This window comes from Panthera uncia (assembly GCF_023721935.1).
Source record: "Panthera uncia isolate 11264 chromosome D3 unlocalized genomic scaffold, Puncia_PCG_1.0 HiC_scaffold_8, whole genome shotgun sequence".
Lineage (NCBI taxonomy): Eukaryota > Metazoa > Chordata > Mammalia > Carnivora > Felidae > Panthera > Panthera uncia.
This window is the reverse complement of record NW_026057586.1, coordinates 58030169-58048945: the sequence shown is the minus strand read 5'-3', so window position 1 is coordinate 58048945 and position 18777 is coordinate 58030169. Positions and strand designations below refer to the sequence as shown.

General features: G+C 45.5%; 1 protein-coding gene across 2 annotated transcripts in view; it reads right to left on the bottom strand.

Moving 5' to 3' along the window:
* MTCL1 (microtubule crosslinking factor 1) overlaps window positions 1–18777 on the bottom strand; it is a 129615-nt gene that overhangs the window by 50647 nt on the left and 60191 nt on the right. For both annotated transcript variants that reach the window (XM_049620414.1, XM_049620413.1), the window contains exon 4: window positions 3880–3939. In XM_049620414.1, coding sequence (XP_049476371.1) covers window positions 3880–3939 — 60 coding nt within the window. The remainder of the gene's footprint in view (window positions 1–3879; window positions 3940–18777) is intronic.

Genomic DNA, 18777 nt, shown 5'->3' with positions numbered 1-18777 from the left:
TGCCATGGTCTTGCCACACGCTCACCCTTGGGCAGTAAGATACAGAAATAGCCACATTGGTGCCTCCTGTCTTCCTTTTACCCTGCCTAGATCCCTCCTCCTGCACCCCAAGATCATGGAAGGAAAAAAAAAACCCTGATGAGACAGGGAAGACTCAGGAAAAATCTAAGGCCAATCTGTGAGCCAGTGCCATATGGAGAGCAGGCCCTGGTGCTACCTGGGTGCCTTTGGAGGGACAGGCTCTCACTGCCACCCTTTGAGCAAAGGGTAAATCAGTCCTGCCAGAAGTGGGTTCCGCTTCTGCCCCTTCTGTCCATGACACCATGGGCTGATCACAGAGCCCTGGTGAAATCTGTCTCCTTATGCCTAAAGCAAGATCCTCACTCAATGACAAGGTCATTGTGAAGGTCAAACGGGATAACGTACTGCACAAATTGTACATGGTAAATCTCCACAGTAGCACCCTGAAATTACCTCTCCTCTTTGTCTGAAGAGTAATTAATATTGGAAAAAGGGGTCAGTAACTCTGGCTTTTGTCTTCTTTGTGCATTAGGAGAATAATACAAATGTCACTGACAGGAGAGTATGGTATTTGTGCTCTAAGAACCCAATACACTAAGGATTTGGTTTGGTTTTGGTCAAGCAGACATAAAGAGGGTTTTTGTGACCAACTGGTAATAAAGCTGTCTGCCCACTCATACTGAGCAAAATGGATTATCATCACTGCTGGGGTAACAAGAGATCTATTTTAAAGGGCCTACATAGAACACATAGGCTGTAAAAGACATTGTTTTTAATTCTAATACTAAGGATAAAAGCATGCTTATTTGTGGATTCATTCATTCTTTCAGTGAATATTGAGAATCTACCCTGCACCAGAAACGGGCATGTTACTTTTAAATGACCCCAGCTTCTTAAAACTTTTGAAAGCAGATCAAAAGCACCCTTTCCATTATTTGATAAACATAGATTTGCAAGAAATCTATGCATCCAAATACACAGAGAGGTCTCTGCTGTTCACATGAAGGAATGGAGTTTTAATACGCAAACGCACATACCAGTGGAGACAGATGGTCAACGCTTTGTAAATGGTTTAGTTTGGGAGTGAAAGCCTAGGATAGGAAGGTATCGCAGTGCCCTCAGCCCCAGCATTAACTTGGTAGTCAGTGTGTGCCCTTTGTCCTTAAATGATCCCGTCTCCACCTTGAACCAGAGAAATTCACCTTTTGTGCCTGAAAGCGGCAGCTGATATCATGGAAGAGAGTGTCACCAGCCTCAAGGGAACCCCACCATCTGCCCACCTTGAGCCTGGGCAGACCCAAGCAGGGGCAAGACCCCCTGCTGTGACCCATGCCCTGACGCCACTTCCGTGGAAACCTGCAGCTGGTGAGGCCTCGGTGCGGTGGAGGCCAGGCCTGAAACGTGGGGATAAGGGGCAAGGTGACCTGCACAGCTCAGGAAGTTTTTGTCTCAGACCAAAATCTGAAAGTCTCACGTGATCTTCCCTGAGGGTCTTCCCCCAAAAGTTGAACTGAGAAACTGAGGAAAGGGGTAGGATCTCTGAGAGGCGCACGCAACCCGCGTCTTCCCCAAGGGTTCGGAAATGCTCAACTCTAAATGCTTAGTGTAGAAAGTCCCAAAGAGCCTTCTCATCACCTCGATTTCTGGAAACCTTAAACCTCACACCTCCTTTCCCCTGCCCACCATGACCCACAAATCTGACTGAAACCAAAACCATTCCCCTCCTTCTTCTTGAACCTAGACCCCAGTCAGTTAAAGAAGAAGATTCTATGACATACCCTAAGGAGGGTCTGATTGGTAGATTACCTGATTGATAAAGTATCCAAAAAAAATCTTCTTGTTCCTTAAAGACAGAAACTACACACACACACACACACACACACACACACACACACACACAGACACACACACCCCAGGAATTCTAACACGATTAAAGCATGCTGCCATTTCTACCCAACGCCCATGCACTACCAGGCCTGCGACCGATGCCAAAGCAGTTTTCCAAAGAAAGACAATCTCTGAAGCCAAGGGAGTGTGTGTATTTAGCAAAAGGGTCAGACTTGCTCCCTCGGGTCCAGGCGGCTGGAGCTAGGCGCTGCGCCTGCCGGTTCCCATTGAGCGGGGGAGGGGGGAGCAGGGAGCCGGGCTTCACCTCTTCTGGGGGCACGGAGCCACTCCTTCTCATAAGATGGGGAATCACAGCCTCAGCTAGAGCAGCAGGAGGCTGGGTCCCCCCATCTTATCTTGTAACCATACACTTTCTAAGACTCTGCCAGCATTCTGGGGGAGGGGTCTAGGCTGAATCCTAAGCTGAAGGATATCAAGCTCTGGTTTCAAGAGATCATCAGATAGCTCCAGGAACGCAGTATGAGAGCAGAAGGTCCAGTCACGCTTTCCACACGACACAGGTCCTGTGGCAGGCAGAGAAGGCAAGCACGGGATGGAGGGGAAGACACACACGGGACCACCACCACCACCAGCAGCAGCAGCAGCTGGAAAGGCCTTGTCAAGCAACAAAAATATATCGCTCTGGGTATATATTCTTTGGCTTGCAAGTCTGACGTCTAGCCAGCACCCCAAGCGCTGACTACTCACGTTCCTACCTTGCGCCGGGGTGCCGGTTTCCTTTGAGTTTTGGCTGCAGACCTGCAGTTTCCAAGGCGCTCGGTTCCACCGCTCTGCTGGACAGAAACTCCTTTCTCAATGGTACCGCGGGCGGAGGGGGAACGTAACGCATTCCCGGTGCCCGGAATATTTCTCAGACACTCCTGAGAGGCAGTGACGGCCGTTCACAGCCTGGGTTACCCACAGGTGAAGGCAGTGCTATGTTCCGTAGCAGGGAAGCTGTTACCCTTTGAAGGGAGATCTTCCCTGCTCAAGAGCCAGGGAGCTGAAGCACACTCAAGGCCCGGGACACTCCAAGCCCCCAGCACAGGGACTGCAGATTTTACTTTCCCTGTTACTAGTGGATGCCAAAGTGAGGTCAGGGGAGGAGAGAGGGCAGGAGAGAAAGGTTAATCTTCGGCATTCCTGCTGTTCACACGGCCCAGTCCTCTGTGAAGGACATTCTGGGCATCAGTGAGTTTGGATAATGGCAAAACCAAAGGGGATCAAGAGTGGAGTTCACGGGGCAGGTCAACGGAGCTCTCAGTTACCCGGACTTCTTGAGTCTCTCTAATTACTACTTGCTCCGATCACTCGGGGAGCTGATGCCCCACGAATGCCTTTGTTCTCTCCAACACCTCATACTAGAGGCATTTCTTTTTTTCAAAAAAAGAAGGGAGGAATCCAGTAAAGCCTGTGTTGGGAAGCGCTCAGAAAATTCTGCAGAACACAAACCGTGTACAAAGAAAGGGCTACGTTTTTACCATCTTCTGGCGAGAACATCTCACTTTCAGTAAGGACAGTTTAAGATACTGTTCAGCTTACCCGTTAAACAACAACAAACAAACAAAAAAGCCAATGTTCAAAACAATGCCTTATGAATGAACGAGCCAACACCTCACTAGCTGACCTATTTTACTGTGTGAATGACTGACGGCCAAAATACGTTTTACCAGTTGTGGATGCTGCCAGAGAGCCCTGAATTACACAAAATTATGTTTTGCACAGAGCCAGTCTGTTCTTGTCTTTCTTGAAGAAGTCACCAGCTTATCAGTGTGAGAAACAAAAAAGGAGGAGTTGGTGGTTTAGAAAGAACATTTTCACCCCATGGAGGTTTTGAGCAAGTCCAAATTTGTTGGCAGGTAACGTTTCTTTGAATATTTTAAAGGCAGTGTTCTCACGCTTTTGAGACCATTCAAAATGAGGTGACAGCCCCTCGAGGAGGTGTAACATTAGAATGATACTTCTGCTTACCTGGTTCAAGGTTTTCTTTTCTTTGTACGTTTCCCGGCTGCCTCTTCTTTTCAGGGAACTCTGAAATAGATCCAAGGGACATTCTGTTACGGGGAGGTCACGTGCAGGAGCTGGACTAGGCACACGCCGTCCCCACTGGTAGGGGACACACACAATGGATGGAGGTCCTTTTCTTCCCCACAGGAATCAAGGAACCACTCAAAGTCAATGTTTATTTATTTGTTTTTTAAATCTTTATTTATTTTTGAGAGAGAGTGCAAGCAGGGGAGGGGCAGAGAGAGAGGGAGACAGAATCCGAAGCAGGCTCCAGGCTCTGAGCTGACAGCACAGAGCCCTACGTGGGGCTCGAACTCACAGACAGTGAACTCATGACCTGAGCCGAAGTCGGAGGCTTAACCGATGGATCCGCCCAGGCGCCCCTCAGAGTCACTGTTTAAATGCTGTAGAAGAAGCCTGGCAAGGTCTCTGAACCCTAATGATTGTGTTTGGAATATTCTTCAATTATTCAGTTTAATGAAAAGGAAGGGTGGTTTGGACGATTTGTAACAGTGGGAAGAAGAGAGGAGAGAGGTAGGTAGTTTGGGAAATAGACACAAGGTATTTCTGGAGCTGCCCTGCCTTCCTAATTAGGCTTTGTTGGGGCTAATATCAAAGTCAAACGCTGTTTCCTGAGTGCCTAAGGGTAAATGGCCAGATAACAAAGTGGTAGGAAGGAAGAGAAGGGTGGTGCAGGTTTATGGAGAACACCTAATCTAGGATGCAACAGTCTTCAGCCACAGCCCCCTCCAATTCATGACTAACCCTACATCTTTAAGGTCTTGTAAGGCCATAACTCATTCATGTGAAGTGGCCTTGGCCGTGTCCTTCAGTGGGCTGGGTCCCTGCCTAGTTTCACATACAATGCAGTATACCTATGCCTGCTTTCGGCAAGAAATGTGTCTGAAATACTAAAATAAAGTATGAATACCGCAAGGACTGGCGGGAAGAGCCAGAAACATCCTAGGGGGAGATAGAGGGATGTGAAACCTGAAAAGATTAATGGAATCCTGAGACAAGCCAGGAGAAGGCAGTTTGGAAAGCTAAAGACTTGGGGGCTTTCATTCAGACCCTGGTAAGCCTGAGACTGGGAAGGAGTCTCCCTGCCCTCCTTGAGGCGTGGACCTGGATGCTTGGAACATCTGGGAGTTCATCTCAAGGGTGCTCAGAGCCTCTTTGCTTCATTCCTTTGCTGCAACCCACCTGCCAAAATAGCCTAGGAAGGAGGCTCTCACACAAGTCACTTACATCACAGTCAGACCTACGGTAATGAACTCAGTTCTGTTTGCGTTCAAAGTGCCCTCACTCACAGATGGCCAGGCAGTGCCCTTCACTGGATGAAATTTATCGAACAATTAAAATTCCAGCCCCTTAGCCTCTTAGGAGGCCGGAGGCCAGAGGCCTAAAGGGGAAAAAAAAAAAAAAAAAAAAAAGGTAATTGAGAGAAGGGTGAGAAAGTTACAGAATCAGCAGGGAGTGTGGGCACTCCCTGGTCAACCAAGGCGGATGTGTGGAAGCTTATTTCTAAATCCCTGCTGCAGAAGCAGCTTTACTTCCTTTAGCCTTTTTGGTAAAGGCAGGGTCAAACTACAAAGAGAACCAGCTTTCTCCAACAGGCTATGTGAAGCCCATCTTAGGGTTTGAGATTTACCACCCATAGTATGTAGGCTTTCCAAGATTCTTCATGCTGAAGTGAAGAGTTTCTTTGATTTGAATGAGCTGAGCGAGATGAACACTTCTGGCGATTTACTACAGAGGAGAGTTCCAATAAAGAAGCAGGGAGAGAAACCATTCCCAAAGGTTCAATTTCTGGGATCTAATTCCAGGACCGAGGTCAGCGCGGTGAGCCCGTGGCTCTTCGAGTCACCCTGTACCACATCACCTTCTCCCTATGAGTGCAAAGCACATTCTGCACACAATGAAAGAAAAGTATCTGGAGGTGAGATGAAAGCTAGAAGTGGAGACAGAATAATTATGGTGTTGCATTTCGGCGGGGGAGGAAGGAGCACCTTCTGTGTGAGCACTTCCGCTGGGAGGCAGCCAGTGGGGAGTCTGGACACAGATTCCTCCTGCCAGCCTGATGGGTCTTTCCCCTCGCTGAGCCCTGAGTACAACTACCCGAGTCCCGTGATCCTTCTAGAGAATCATGGAACAGTTGGGGGGGCATGGGATCCCCAACACAGATCCCAGTTAAAGGGAGAACTACAATGAAAAACAATGCAAAGATTAAAATTAACCAGAAATTGGCAGGACCTAGATGAAAGAAACCATACAATTTTGGTGACAGATGTAAAGGAATGCTTGATGCTGATGAGAAGACCCTATTTTATAGAGATGTCACATTTCTCCCACATCATTGTTTAGTACGATGGCATTTTAACCAAATTCCTCTCTTTCCATATATATACTGTAATGTGTATGAAAATAAAATATACAAACATATATACACGAAAAGTATGAGTGTGTGTGTATATACACACGCATATGCACACACACACATATTCACACACACAAACACTACTGTGTATACGTGAAGGAGGTAAGAGTGGGAAAAGACTTGGTAAAATTTTAGACTCAAAAATTCATCTAGAACAGGGGTTGGCAATCTAAAGCCCTCGGGATAAATCAACCCACAGTGTGTTTTGTAAATGGGTTTCACTGGAGCACAGCCTTGCTTATTACCTCTTCTCCTGCTTTGCGCTACAAAAGCAGAGCTGAGTAGCAGTGACAAACCATATGGCCTGCAGAACCTGCAACATTTACTATCTGGCCCTTTTCAGAGAGTTTGCTGACCTCTGACCTAGAAAAATACATTGGTAAAAACAGCCAAGAACACCGAAAAGGAAGAATAACGACAGTAAGTTTGCACCCTCAGATGTAGAAATACAATATAACGGTTTGGAGCTGGTGCCAAAAGTCAGATGAACAAAACAAAACAGCTCAGAGCAAAACAGCTCAGAAATAAAGTTGAGAGTATATGAGATTTTGGAAGTTGATACAAGTAGCATTTTATTAATGTTTATTTTATCTTTTGAGAGAGAGACAGGGCACAAGTGGGGGAGGAGCAGAGGGAGAGGGAGACCCAGAATCCGAAGCAGGCTCCAGGCGGTGAGCTGTCAGCACAGAGCCCCATGCAGGCCTTGAACCCATGAACCATGGGATCGTGACCTGAGCCAAAGTCGGATGCTCAACCGCTCAACCGACTGAACCACCCAGGCGCCCAGATATGGGTAGCATTTTAAAAGTGGGAGAAAGAACAGGCTATTTAGTATATGTTGGAGGAACAACTGGCTAACACAGGGGGAAAAAATCAACACCATGTATCAAAAAAAATTCCAGATGAGTTAAATATCTAGATGTACGAATTCATAAAGGAACTAGGAAGAAAAGAGATGAATTTCTGTTTGTTTTGGGAGTCTATCCTTTATACACAAAAGCCAAAACATCCAAGGGAAAGACTGAGTGGATTGGTAAGATATAAAATGTTTATATATCAAAAGAAGCCATTTACAGTATTAAAAAGCAAGTGGCAAAATGGGGGGAAAAAGATGTTTCTAGCACAAGGCAGACAAAAGACAATATTTTGTAAGAATGGAAAACCACTTTAATTAAAAAATAAGTTGCCAACAAACACATGATTACTAGCAATTGAAATAAAGTACCATTTTTTTTCACGTAGAGGCTTACAGACCAAAAGACGTATGACCCCCCGAGTGTTAGCAAGGGTCCACAGAGGAAGGCACTTCATCCAGATCGATGAGAGTGGGGACTCCCCAGAATGTCAGGTGGGCAACTCAGCCTGGTAAATGGACACACTGTGACCCAGGGATTCCACCTCTGAAAGTGACTAAGTGACTAAGTCCTGATGACTAAGTCCCTCACTCACCCAGCATGAATCCAGTACCTACTATGTTGCCTTGTCTGGGCAGCAGGGTAACAAGACTTTTTTTTTTTTCCTTAAGTTTATTTATTTTGAGAGAGGGAGAGAGACAGGGAGAGAGCTCGAGGGAGGAGCAGAGAGAGAGAGAATCCCAAGCAGGCTCTGCACAAACAGTGCAGAGCCTGACGCAGGGCTTGAACCCACAAACCATGAGATCATGACCTGAGCCTAAATCAAGAGTTGGACGCTTAACCGACTGAGCCACCCAGGTGCCCCACAAGTGTTTGTTTTTAAGGAGCTTACATGAGAGTGTGAGGAGTCAGACGATAAGAAAGTAAACAAGAACAAAACAATTTCTAAGGAAATTGGTCTAAGGAAACATGCAGAGATACGTGGGAAGGTTTATGGGTAAGAACGCTTATCGCACTACCTTTGAAAACAGCAAATGAATGCTGCGGAGGGTATTACAATGATGTTTTTGAAGAAAAAGAGGAAACACGATACATAAAAAGAAAAAATGCAGGTTACAAACAGCATGCATTTTGTGATTTCAATTTACATCTAATAAAATATAAATATACTTATGTATTACATATGTATGTTAGAAAAGTAGACCGGAGAAGCATATATCTCATGTTAACAGGATTCATCGTCAGGTGACAGAATTCTGAGGGATACTAATTTTCTTTTCTTGTGGCTTTTTATAGTCTCCAAATTACTTATGGTGAGTATTATTTCCTTTATAATTAACAAGAAAAACCCAGGAAATTATTAAAGAGGTCAGAGAAAAGAGGCTGTCACCGATCTCTTATGTAGGATTACAGTGGTGCCTCATCAGAGGTTATTTGCCAGCTTCCTGGATCTCTTTTTGTATGCTGACATTTTTTTTTATTAGCCTGATGTTTCAGGTATAACACACACACACACACACACACACACACACACACACGTGTATAACCTGTGTGTACATTGGCTAAAAAGACCAGGAAACCTCCTGAGGAGTCAGGGAACTGGTCAGGCACCCCACTGCACTGCAGGTTACTGGCATATGGCTCCCTCACAAGCTGTCATGCAGTCACCAGGCCCCCGGCCTGGGGTACAGTGTCCTCCTGGGCTCACTGCTGTGAGTCTCAACCAGGGCTAAGAGCTAAGTGCTTTGTATATTGGCCAAGAGACCCTAGGTATAGAATGATATCTGTGGACATTATTCATGGCCAGTGCATTCCTCTAGATGACTCAGAGATCCAGTGGAAAATCTCTTCCAAGAAACCATAAGGAAAAGAGGAAAATGTTGCCCATCAAATAAACTGAGCCCAGAATGGGAGACTTGCCTGCTGATTCATTCTACTCTTTCCTTTTCGTCTGGCCAACTGCCAGCAAATCAACTCTCAATTCCTACTGAAAAGGAAAAAAATCTGAGTTTCTAACTCCAAATTGAAATCCATCTAAGCCTGATGCATTTGCTGAGTATTGAAAATGATTAAATAAAATATGAAGTTAGGCAACTGCTTAATGCTTCCTATTTTAAGTTAGCCAGTTTCTTCCAGGCAATTTTGGAAAAAAAGAACAAGCTCTCAATTGCTAAAATGTTTCAGAGACAGACTTTGGGCTTAAAATTTAGATTGGTAACAAAAGGAGACAAAAATTCGGATGCTGTGAATTTTGACCGAGGATGGGAAAGAGGGGACAGATGAAGGCAGCTGACTTTAAGAATTCTTACAGATCCTTCATTATTTAGAAGGTTGTCTGGGTTTTTTGGGCTGATTTACAGCACACATGGTTTTAAAATCAGAATAAGATGGGGCGCCTGGGGGGCTCAGTCGGTTGAGCGGCCGACTTCAGCTCAGGTCATGATCTCGTGGTCAGTGAGTTCGAGCCCCGCGTCGGGCTCTGTGCTGACAGCTCAGGGCCTGGAGCCTGTTTCAGATTCTGTGTCTCCCTCTCTCTGACCCTCCCCCGTTCATGCTCTGTCTGTCTCTGTCTCAAAAATAAATAAACGTTAAAAAAAAATTTAAAAAAAATCAGAATAAGAAAATGAAGATGCATACACCTTATTTCTTTTCAGGAGGAAGTTACCAGGATTCTTTCACCCACATTAAAGTCCTCATGTAAGTGTTAGGAGATGGGAGAGATGAGTTACTAGCTTCTCCTTTGGCCAGAAGCACCAGGTCCGCGCTGGTGGATACTTTTTTACTTTTCCTACTCTCCACTTGCCCCTTAGACGGCCCCCCACCCCGCGACTCCCACCTCAGGGAGACTGGCTCCTGTCACACCATGGAACCACGGTACTCAGCCGAAGTCTGTGGCACCACCCTTACACTGCAGGGCCCTGGAAACACAGCTCCCCTGCCTTCACAGCCCCCTTGGCCACAACTGGAAGGAAACCCTTCCTCCTTGGCTCTCTTTGGAAGAATAATGGTGATATTAACAATTACCGTTTGTTAGGCATATGCTCATGTCAAAGGCAATGCTAAACTCTTTTCTTTCAGCATCTGATGTAAGCTCATCCTCACGAAAGCCTTGAGAGGATACACGGTTATCACTGATTAACAGAGGAGAAAACACAGTCAGAAGTTAGGTGACGTTTCAAGGTGCCCCAAACTCAGAGATGGGGCTCCAACCTGGCCCTGAGTCCACCCGCCTCGTTCACAGTCACAGCACTGAGACCCTAGGAGCTGCCTTCTGGGCCTCTGACAGCTCAATCTCCCAATTTGTGCTGCTTTCCTTTCTGTTTTCTTGAGATTTTTGAGCCCCAAACTGCTGACTCTTCTCGCACAAAGCGTCTCTCCCTTTTTAGCAAAAGAGCACAAAGAACTATTACCGGAATGGTTGCAAATTGCTATGCTCACGAGGTACTTCATGGCCATGAAATATGTGTTGGCACTGGTAATTTCTGAGGATCTGAGGCTGCAGACGGCACGGGTCCTTATATGGAAAAGGCAGAAACTATTATCAGAGGACAAAATACCACAAAGTAAATGAGGAGAAGAGGAAAATATATTGAGATGCTTTGGCCGAAGAGAAATCCAGCCATTAAAGTCAGAGCTGGTTGGGATCCCCGCACCCAAGGGGAGGAGGAGGAAGGCCAAGGGGACAACAGCCCAGCCACAGGCCACACCGTCCAGGCTACGAGGCCCACCTGGGAGGGACAGAGACCGCCCGCACACCCAGGCTACCAAACGCACTTTCTCCTGGGGAGAGAATGTGGCAACACAAATGACAGGCTGCTGCTGTTGCACGTTTGGGACACGGGACACGCATTTGCTTTGCAAATACGATGCATTTTAAACCTTAGAGACATTTATCTTGAGTCCTGGTAATTGGAAAATTGTGGCTAAAACATACAACACAGTAGTCTCAGCCAAACACCACAAAATAAAAAGGGAAGAAGATAATGCAACAGTGTACATTATCATTAACATGTAAACCGAAAAATGGAAAATCATGGCCAGCGTAAGACCAAGATTGATGCCTGCACAAGAAATAAAGTGTCCTTCCCCCAAATTATAGGAATCCTGACTCACAGTGAGCACATACACCTAGGCACTCAGCAACACAACCAAACAAGACATGAAATACCGAATTGGAATCTACATTTCAGAAGCTTCTACCGACTCACTTAGTAGGTGACCAATAAGTGGCTCTTGGGCACTCATAACAGTTGAAAATCTATAAAAATGTATGTTGTTTGCCAATCAGAACCGAAGATAAGGTTTGCGTCTTATAAATACTAATCTGTTCCCGGCTCCCACTGGTCTGGAAAAAATATACTTAGTCCACTGAGAGAGGCAAATTATTTCCCAGTTTAACAAAAGAATACAAAAAGTGAGAAGTACTTTGAAAAACAAAACAAAGCCAGGGTGCCTGGCTGGTTTGGCCTGTAGAGCATGGCTGGGCTCTTGATCTTGGGGTCCTAAGTGTGAGCCCCACACTGAGGCTCATAAAGCTTTCGTAGAGCTTACTTAATAAAAAAGGCCAAAAAATAAATACATATATACAAATCAATGATAATGTTGCCCCTTTTTGGAGAAAATTAATCACTCATTTTTTTTCAGGAGCATGTAACATAAGAAAATATTTAGGACTTTGTTTATCTTTCAAACAAAAGAGCACATGAATAAAGTTCTGAGTTACTTGTGATACTATTTCCTAATCATCAGCCATAAAACCCTTTGGATCTTCTAAATGGACTCTGAGTATTGTTCTAATAATAAAGTGTGCGATTATACTATGAAAATTTAGGCACACATTTGTCAAAATTCAGTGACTATAAACTTAAGATCTGTGCATTTCAATACACATAAATTACTGCAAAGTATAAGTAAAAATTAAGTTCTAGTTAACAATGTACATTTAAGGAAAGTGAATTGGTGCCTCCATTTTCAAATATGTAAAAAAAAAAATAAGAGGGCTTAACAGATTAAATCGATGGGTAAACAGATATAGGATAAATCAAATATAGTAAAATGTTAATACAGAATTTACATGGTGAGTATACAGGCGTTCACTACAAAATTGTTGAAGCTTTACTATATGTTTGAAAATTTTCGTAGTGTTGGAAAGAAAAAAACATTCTGCGCATAAATTTCCAATTTTACTGAAAACAAGTTAATATGATATTGGCTAGCCATGAAAAAGTATGGTCACTAAAAATTTTTCATGACGTGAGAAATGTTTCATAAAATGCTAATGGAGCTGCAGGATAAAAAAACATAAATTTAATATCTCACCACGATTACTTTTGTTTTTGACATATTTAGAAGCAAATACACCAAAATGCTAATAGGTCTTAGCAATGGGCAGCAGCGTCATGGGTGACTTCGTGTTTTTCCTTACAGATTTTTTTTATTTCCCTGTAACATTCAAAATTCATATATATTATGTTTTTCAAATCAGAAAAGTTATATTTTAAGGATAAGAGAACTGACCCATAATACAAACACAAATCGGAAAAGTTATATTTTAAGGATAAGAGAATTGACCCCTAATACAAACACACCCACTAAACCTGTGTTGATTTGGCTGGGCTCCCCCTTCGGATGTACCTTTGGCCCTCAAGTGAGAAAGAAAAGAAATTAAGCTAAGGGATTAGCTCCCAGGCAGGATTAGCTGTGTCCTGCTGGAGATCATCAAGTAGATTTTCACACAGAGGACAAAGGAGGGCCTAATGGACATCTGGGGACAGCAAATGGATCTGAGATTCTAATCACCTTCCCCAGCTGAAGGCTTCCTCTTGGAGAGGCTCCCCGACCAGGCGGAGGCTGACCTGCTGACCCACGTCTGTCCTGGAGCCTTGTTATCTGAGGAGCTCGGCTCCATTAATCATCCGCCAAAGGCTCTGAAATCTCAAAAGCATCCCTGGGCTGGCATTCTGCACGAAGCCAATCCTGTCCCGTTGGTTAAATCATCTGCAATTCTCATCTCCAAACCAGAGCAATTTGGATTTCCACCTCTAACAGCAAGGCACGGTCTTGAGTGACTTAAGGGGAGAGTGGAGATGCCTGCCCCACAATTTCATGACTTCTATGGAGCCGAAGCTCTCTCCGTTCCCTGTTAGCCTGCACCACGATTCAGGGGACTGCAGAAGATTCAGTCAGGCGACAATAAGTGAGCTGCAGGGTGGGGGCAGGATGCCACTTGCCCTTGCAGCAGGAGAAATCCCTAGGGCCCCAGGAGCTGTGGGGACACTGTTGGAAGGGGCAGGCCAGCCCTGCTTTCTGAGGTGGGCCAGCCAGTGAGCACACGGAAAGAAACACGCTTCCAAAAGAATGTAATCTGGGAGGAACGTCAGCAGGAATACTGGCCCTGGGCTAAGGACTGGCACAGAGCAGAGCAGAGGGCAGGCCCTGGGCAGCACAGCCCTGGGTTCAGGTGAGTCACGCTTTCATCATCTGTGGTGCTGTCATCTGTAAACACACGGGAAAGAAGCTTGACGCCCAAACCATGGGTATTTCTGCTAGCATATCACGTGGATGAGACAGAACACCTGCAAAGGCCCCGCTTCAGTCCACCGGGCCCCAGGCTCTGACAGGGACGGTGGCCGTGTCACAGAGCCCGAGGACAGAAGTGTCCTTTATGTGGACTCGTAACAGCAGTTTGTTCAGATGGCTCCTCCCGGGGCCGTATATAAATCCATTTGCACAGTCAAGCCAGATCCTAATGGCTTCTGAGTCAACAGAGGACAAGAGGGTTACTCAGGAAGCACCGTCTGCCTGCAAGCTTGTCCTGCCTCCTGCTCTGAGGCAGCTGCAGGGCCACTGCCCGCTGGGGACATCACTCATCTCTGACAAGCCTGAGGGCCTGCTCCTGACCCCCGCCTGTCCCGGGATAAGAGCAGATCTCCCTGGTCTCTCCAACCTTCAGATCCTCTGATTTCTCCCGTTCAGCAAAATCACTCCCACCGACAGCAGCCTGGGCTGGGAAGAGCGTGGAGGAGGAAGGGACACCACATGTGCCCACAGCACATGCCCACAGCACATGCCCACCTTACTGCTCACACTCTCCAGGATGGACAGCAGGAATGGCGGTACCTCACTTCCCAGAGGAAAGTGATGCTGGCAAAGGCTACCTGATGCGTCCAAGGCTGTAGGGCGAGGAGGCTACGCCTCACTTTGGGGTGTTCTCTCTGAAGCGCACCGATGAGGTCACTGACGGCTCAGCGACTTGGGGCTTTGCCCCAAAGCCATCTGTTCAGATGTCTCTGGCCCTCTGGGGGCACCACAGCAGGTTCGTGCACTTGGTGTCACAGCACCAAGTTTCCATCCACCTGACGCCTCCAAACCTTCTGCAGGTTTCCAGAAGGAAAGCCGCGGTGAAGCGCCGGCCCCTCTACTCCCGCCTTCTGTGCTTCTGCCTTGGCTCAGGGACACATGCTTGACCAATGCTGCACATCTACCTGGGGCGCCACGGCGCTTCAGAAAACCAGCTGGCGTCCACAGGAAGACCAAGTAGCCTGCAAGTGGGAAAATGCTGGTGGAAAGGCCTTTTCTCATCCCAGCGGACGTCCACTAACTTTTTCTGTGTGCCACACAGCTCACGCTTCTGCAGGGCTTTGGTCACACATCTCCCTACTCCACCATTTCACCCTGACTCTCCTTGTAGAGATTTTATGTCTTCCTTTTATCGCCTGGAGTACTCGCACCTGAGAGATCTCAGAGTTGAGTGTGCAATTTCAATTGGTTTTAAAAAGCTTTCATAGTTTGGCTTTAAGAGAAACTTCGAGGGGTGCCTGGGTAGCTCAGTCGGTTAAGCGACGGACTTTGGCTCAGGTCATGATCTCACAGCTTGTGGGTTTGAGCCCCTCATCGGGCTCTGTGCTGGCAGCTCAGAGCCTGGAGCCTGCTTCGGATTCTGTGTCTCCCTCTCTCTCTGCCCCTCCCCTGCTTGGGCTCTCTCTCTCTCAAAAATAAATAAACATTAAAACATTTTAAAAAAATAAGAGAAACTTTGAAAATTCGAATAAGACTTTTGTGTTCCAAAACTGGTCCACACCTTCGTGAATTTTTAGTTTTCCAGCAAGCATGTGAAAACACATATGTTATGTGTGTAAAAGGAAAGGTGAGTTAAGCATGGGCATTCATGGACAAATCTAGGTGCATCACTCATAGACTGTGACCCTATACTCGTCTCTTGAGCTCTTGGTACCTCAACTTCCCTATTTAAAAGCGGTATTAATATTAATACCTATTTTATATAAAGGTTTCTCATAAGGACTACGTGAAACAACATGCTTAATAAGTAACAACCATGAAAAACAAACATTAGCTAAACCCCTATGATTCTTTTCTTGACCAATATTTTCAATTGCTAATCATCTTTTTTTTCCCCCAGAGTAGAGAGTAAAAGCCATTATTACTCACTCCAGCTTTCTTCTGTCTGCAGGAGCAAGCCAATGTTCGCAAAACTGTCTTTTTCACTTTACATGAGAAATGTGCTTGAAGTGTGAACTTTTTCAACTGTGTGCTTTCTGTATATTCTTTTTTTGCATGTGTAATGGAAATTGGATATCTTAGAACTTTAAATTCTATCACAGGTCACATAAAATCTGTTGTGAAATGTCTTGCTATTGTCTGTTACCAAGTCACAGAGGAAATTTCAACTGAAAAAGAAATTCTCTCTGGGGGCGCCTGGGTGGCTCAGGTGGTTCAGCATCCAACTCTTGATTTAGGCTCAGGTGATGATCCCAGGGGTGTGGGATCGAGCCCCATGTCAGGCTCCGTGCTGAACTGAGTATGGTGCCTGCTTAAGATTCTCTCTCTCTCTAAAGTAGAAGAAGGAGAAGGAGAAGAAGAAGAAGAAGAAGAAGAAGAAGAAGAAGAAGAAGAAGAAGGAGAGGAAGATGAAGAGGAAGAGGAAGAGGAAGAAGAAGAAGAAGAAGGGAAGAAATTCTCTCTCCCATGGAGTGGACGTTACTTCTATCATTTCAGGGAGGTGAGTAGGTCAGATTTTCCACAATGCACTTACGCACGCCAAGAGACACTGGCAAAGGTACATAGGATGAGTCAAACCACGAGGAGAAAAATGAGGACACCTGCTCTCCCTCACCGTCAGATCCTATCAGAGACTCCGTCTCAAAGGGAGGCCTCCTTTTTGTTGACTGACAAGGTTTTTCACTGACACATTAACACAAAGTGAATAAAAAGGTTGAGGGAGATCAGCTGAGCCGAGGGACAAGTGACAGCACGAAGCAGGGGACAGGGAAGTAAAGAGAAAAAGGATTATGAAAGCTCTACCACATGACAGCTTCTGTCTTTGGTTTCAGACGGAAACTGAGAAGCACCTAGAGTGTGAAATAAAATGTTCTGGAAAGACCTCCTTCTTGGTCATGGCATCAGCCAGATAGATGCGCAAATACAGAAATCTCATCTGGATATAAACAGACATCCAGTTGGGAAAAAATGAGAAAAGAGAGATTATGCACTTTCCAGGCCCTTAGGGCAGGTCGGACCCCCGTGTCCTGCTCTGGCCCCATGTGGGAGTCCTGCTGGCCTGCCGCCTGTCTGTGCTGCGAGGGGCCCTCCCCCTGGTGTGGTTCTTTTCTTGGACGCTGTCTCCCTCCTTCTTATTTCTAACCCCCCGATAATGTCTGGGTTTCGGTTCTCTGTTTTCTTCCACAAAACTGAAAACGGACACAAGGCCTGGTCACAAGATCTCCTTCACTCTGGGCAGATATTGTACATGTTGTTAAAAATTGGGACGTTTTGAATAGGCCTAATTGTGGACTCACATTCTAGGGTAGAGATGTTCTTCGTGCAGTTAGCAGGTTATTTCAGGCTACATAAAATGTAGAAGGCCCTAGCTACAAAAAAATAATTAAGAATAACACTGATAAGGAGGAGAAAGTATACACGGAGACTGAATTCTAAGGGAGCACAGGAGCAGTGACAGCGGTGACAGGCGGGCGTAGACACAGCTTATAAAGCCCCGCGGTGGGACAGGCTTTCTGTGCACATCCCGCTTAACCTCCTGTGTCATCTGTTTTATGCACGGTCATCTCCACTTCTCACCTGTCTTGAGAGCCTCAGACCTTGTGTCTGTTACTCACGCATAAGTGGTGATACCAAGTGGTATCCTTCTGCCATACCCTGTACCCCATCTGCTGATACCTTCTCATTCCTCCATCTCGGCTGCCAGTATTGCTCTAGTCTTCGTCCCTGCGGGGGGTTCGGGCAGCCCCCATATCTGTCAAGAACAGAAGCCACACATTTTCATCCACCCCTCTTCTCTCCTTACCCCACAACTGTAACATCCCATCCATTGCACATAATCTCTGATATTTGTCCTTCTCTCCTGCAGCTAAGAGAAGACTAGATCACCTTGGCCCGGTAGGCAGTCTCCTTGGTGGTGATGCCCCCCTCTTAAGCCATGCTCAACTAGTTAGAAATGTTTTCTTGGGCTGGGGGGCAGTATTTCCATCTTGTTTACACTTGTGCATTTGCCAGGTGGCTGCCTCGGGGGAGGGGACCACATGCTTTGTGTCTGCAGCCGCCACAGGCACGAGGGCAGATCTAACTACCAACATTACACAACACAGCACCAGAGATGCTGTTCAGGCAGCAAATGGGCGTCATTCACTGATGTGGCCTTACCCTTTCTCTTTGAACATCTCAACCTACAGACAGGTACCTTTTAAAAACACTAATTATCACGGATGCAAACGGATATTTGCACAGTAATGTTTACTGCATCATTATTCCCAACGGCCAAGAGATGCAAACAATCCAGGAGCTGAATGGATAAACAAAATATGCTATGATTCCACCATGGAATATTAATCAGCCACAAAAAGGAAGGACATTTGTGTGATACGTGGATGAGTCTTGGAAACAGGGTCGGTGAAATAAGCCAGATGAAAGAAAAAGGAAAAATATTGCGTGATTCCACTTATATGGGATCCCTAGATTATAGGCAAATTCGTAGACAGAAAGCAGAATAAAGGTTACCAGGGGCTCGGTGAAGAGGGAACGAGGAGTTACGGCTTAATGGATGCAGAGTTTCCGTTTGGGATGATGGAAAGTTCTGGAAATAATGGTGACAGTTGTATAACATTGCGAATGTCTCTAATGGCACAATTATACACTTAATAAGAATAAAAATGGTAAATTTTACATTATGTATATTTCAGCACAGTAAACATATATGTATCTGTACCTAAAATGGTCTAAGAGCCATTAACGAAGCACTCCAAATAAACCTCTATGGATTGTTATAGCTTATACTTCGGATGTCACTATAAGAGCCCATGATTTATCTCACTTTCCATGTGTACAATACTATAGATTCTCCCTCTCCTTTTATGGCCAAGAAGCTAAGATTCACTAGTACTGTTTTTAATCTGTAAAACACACATTCAGATGGATTCAAACTGTTTATAAATGTTTTGAAGGGAGCTTTTAAACAGTGACCAAAGCTTTAGCCAGTTGTTTTCTCAAGAGGCCTTGCTTTTTTTTTTTTTTTTTTTTTTTTTTTTTTTTTTTTTTTTT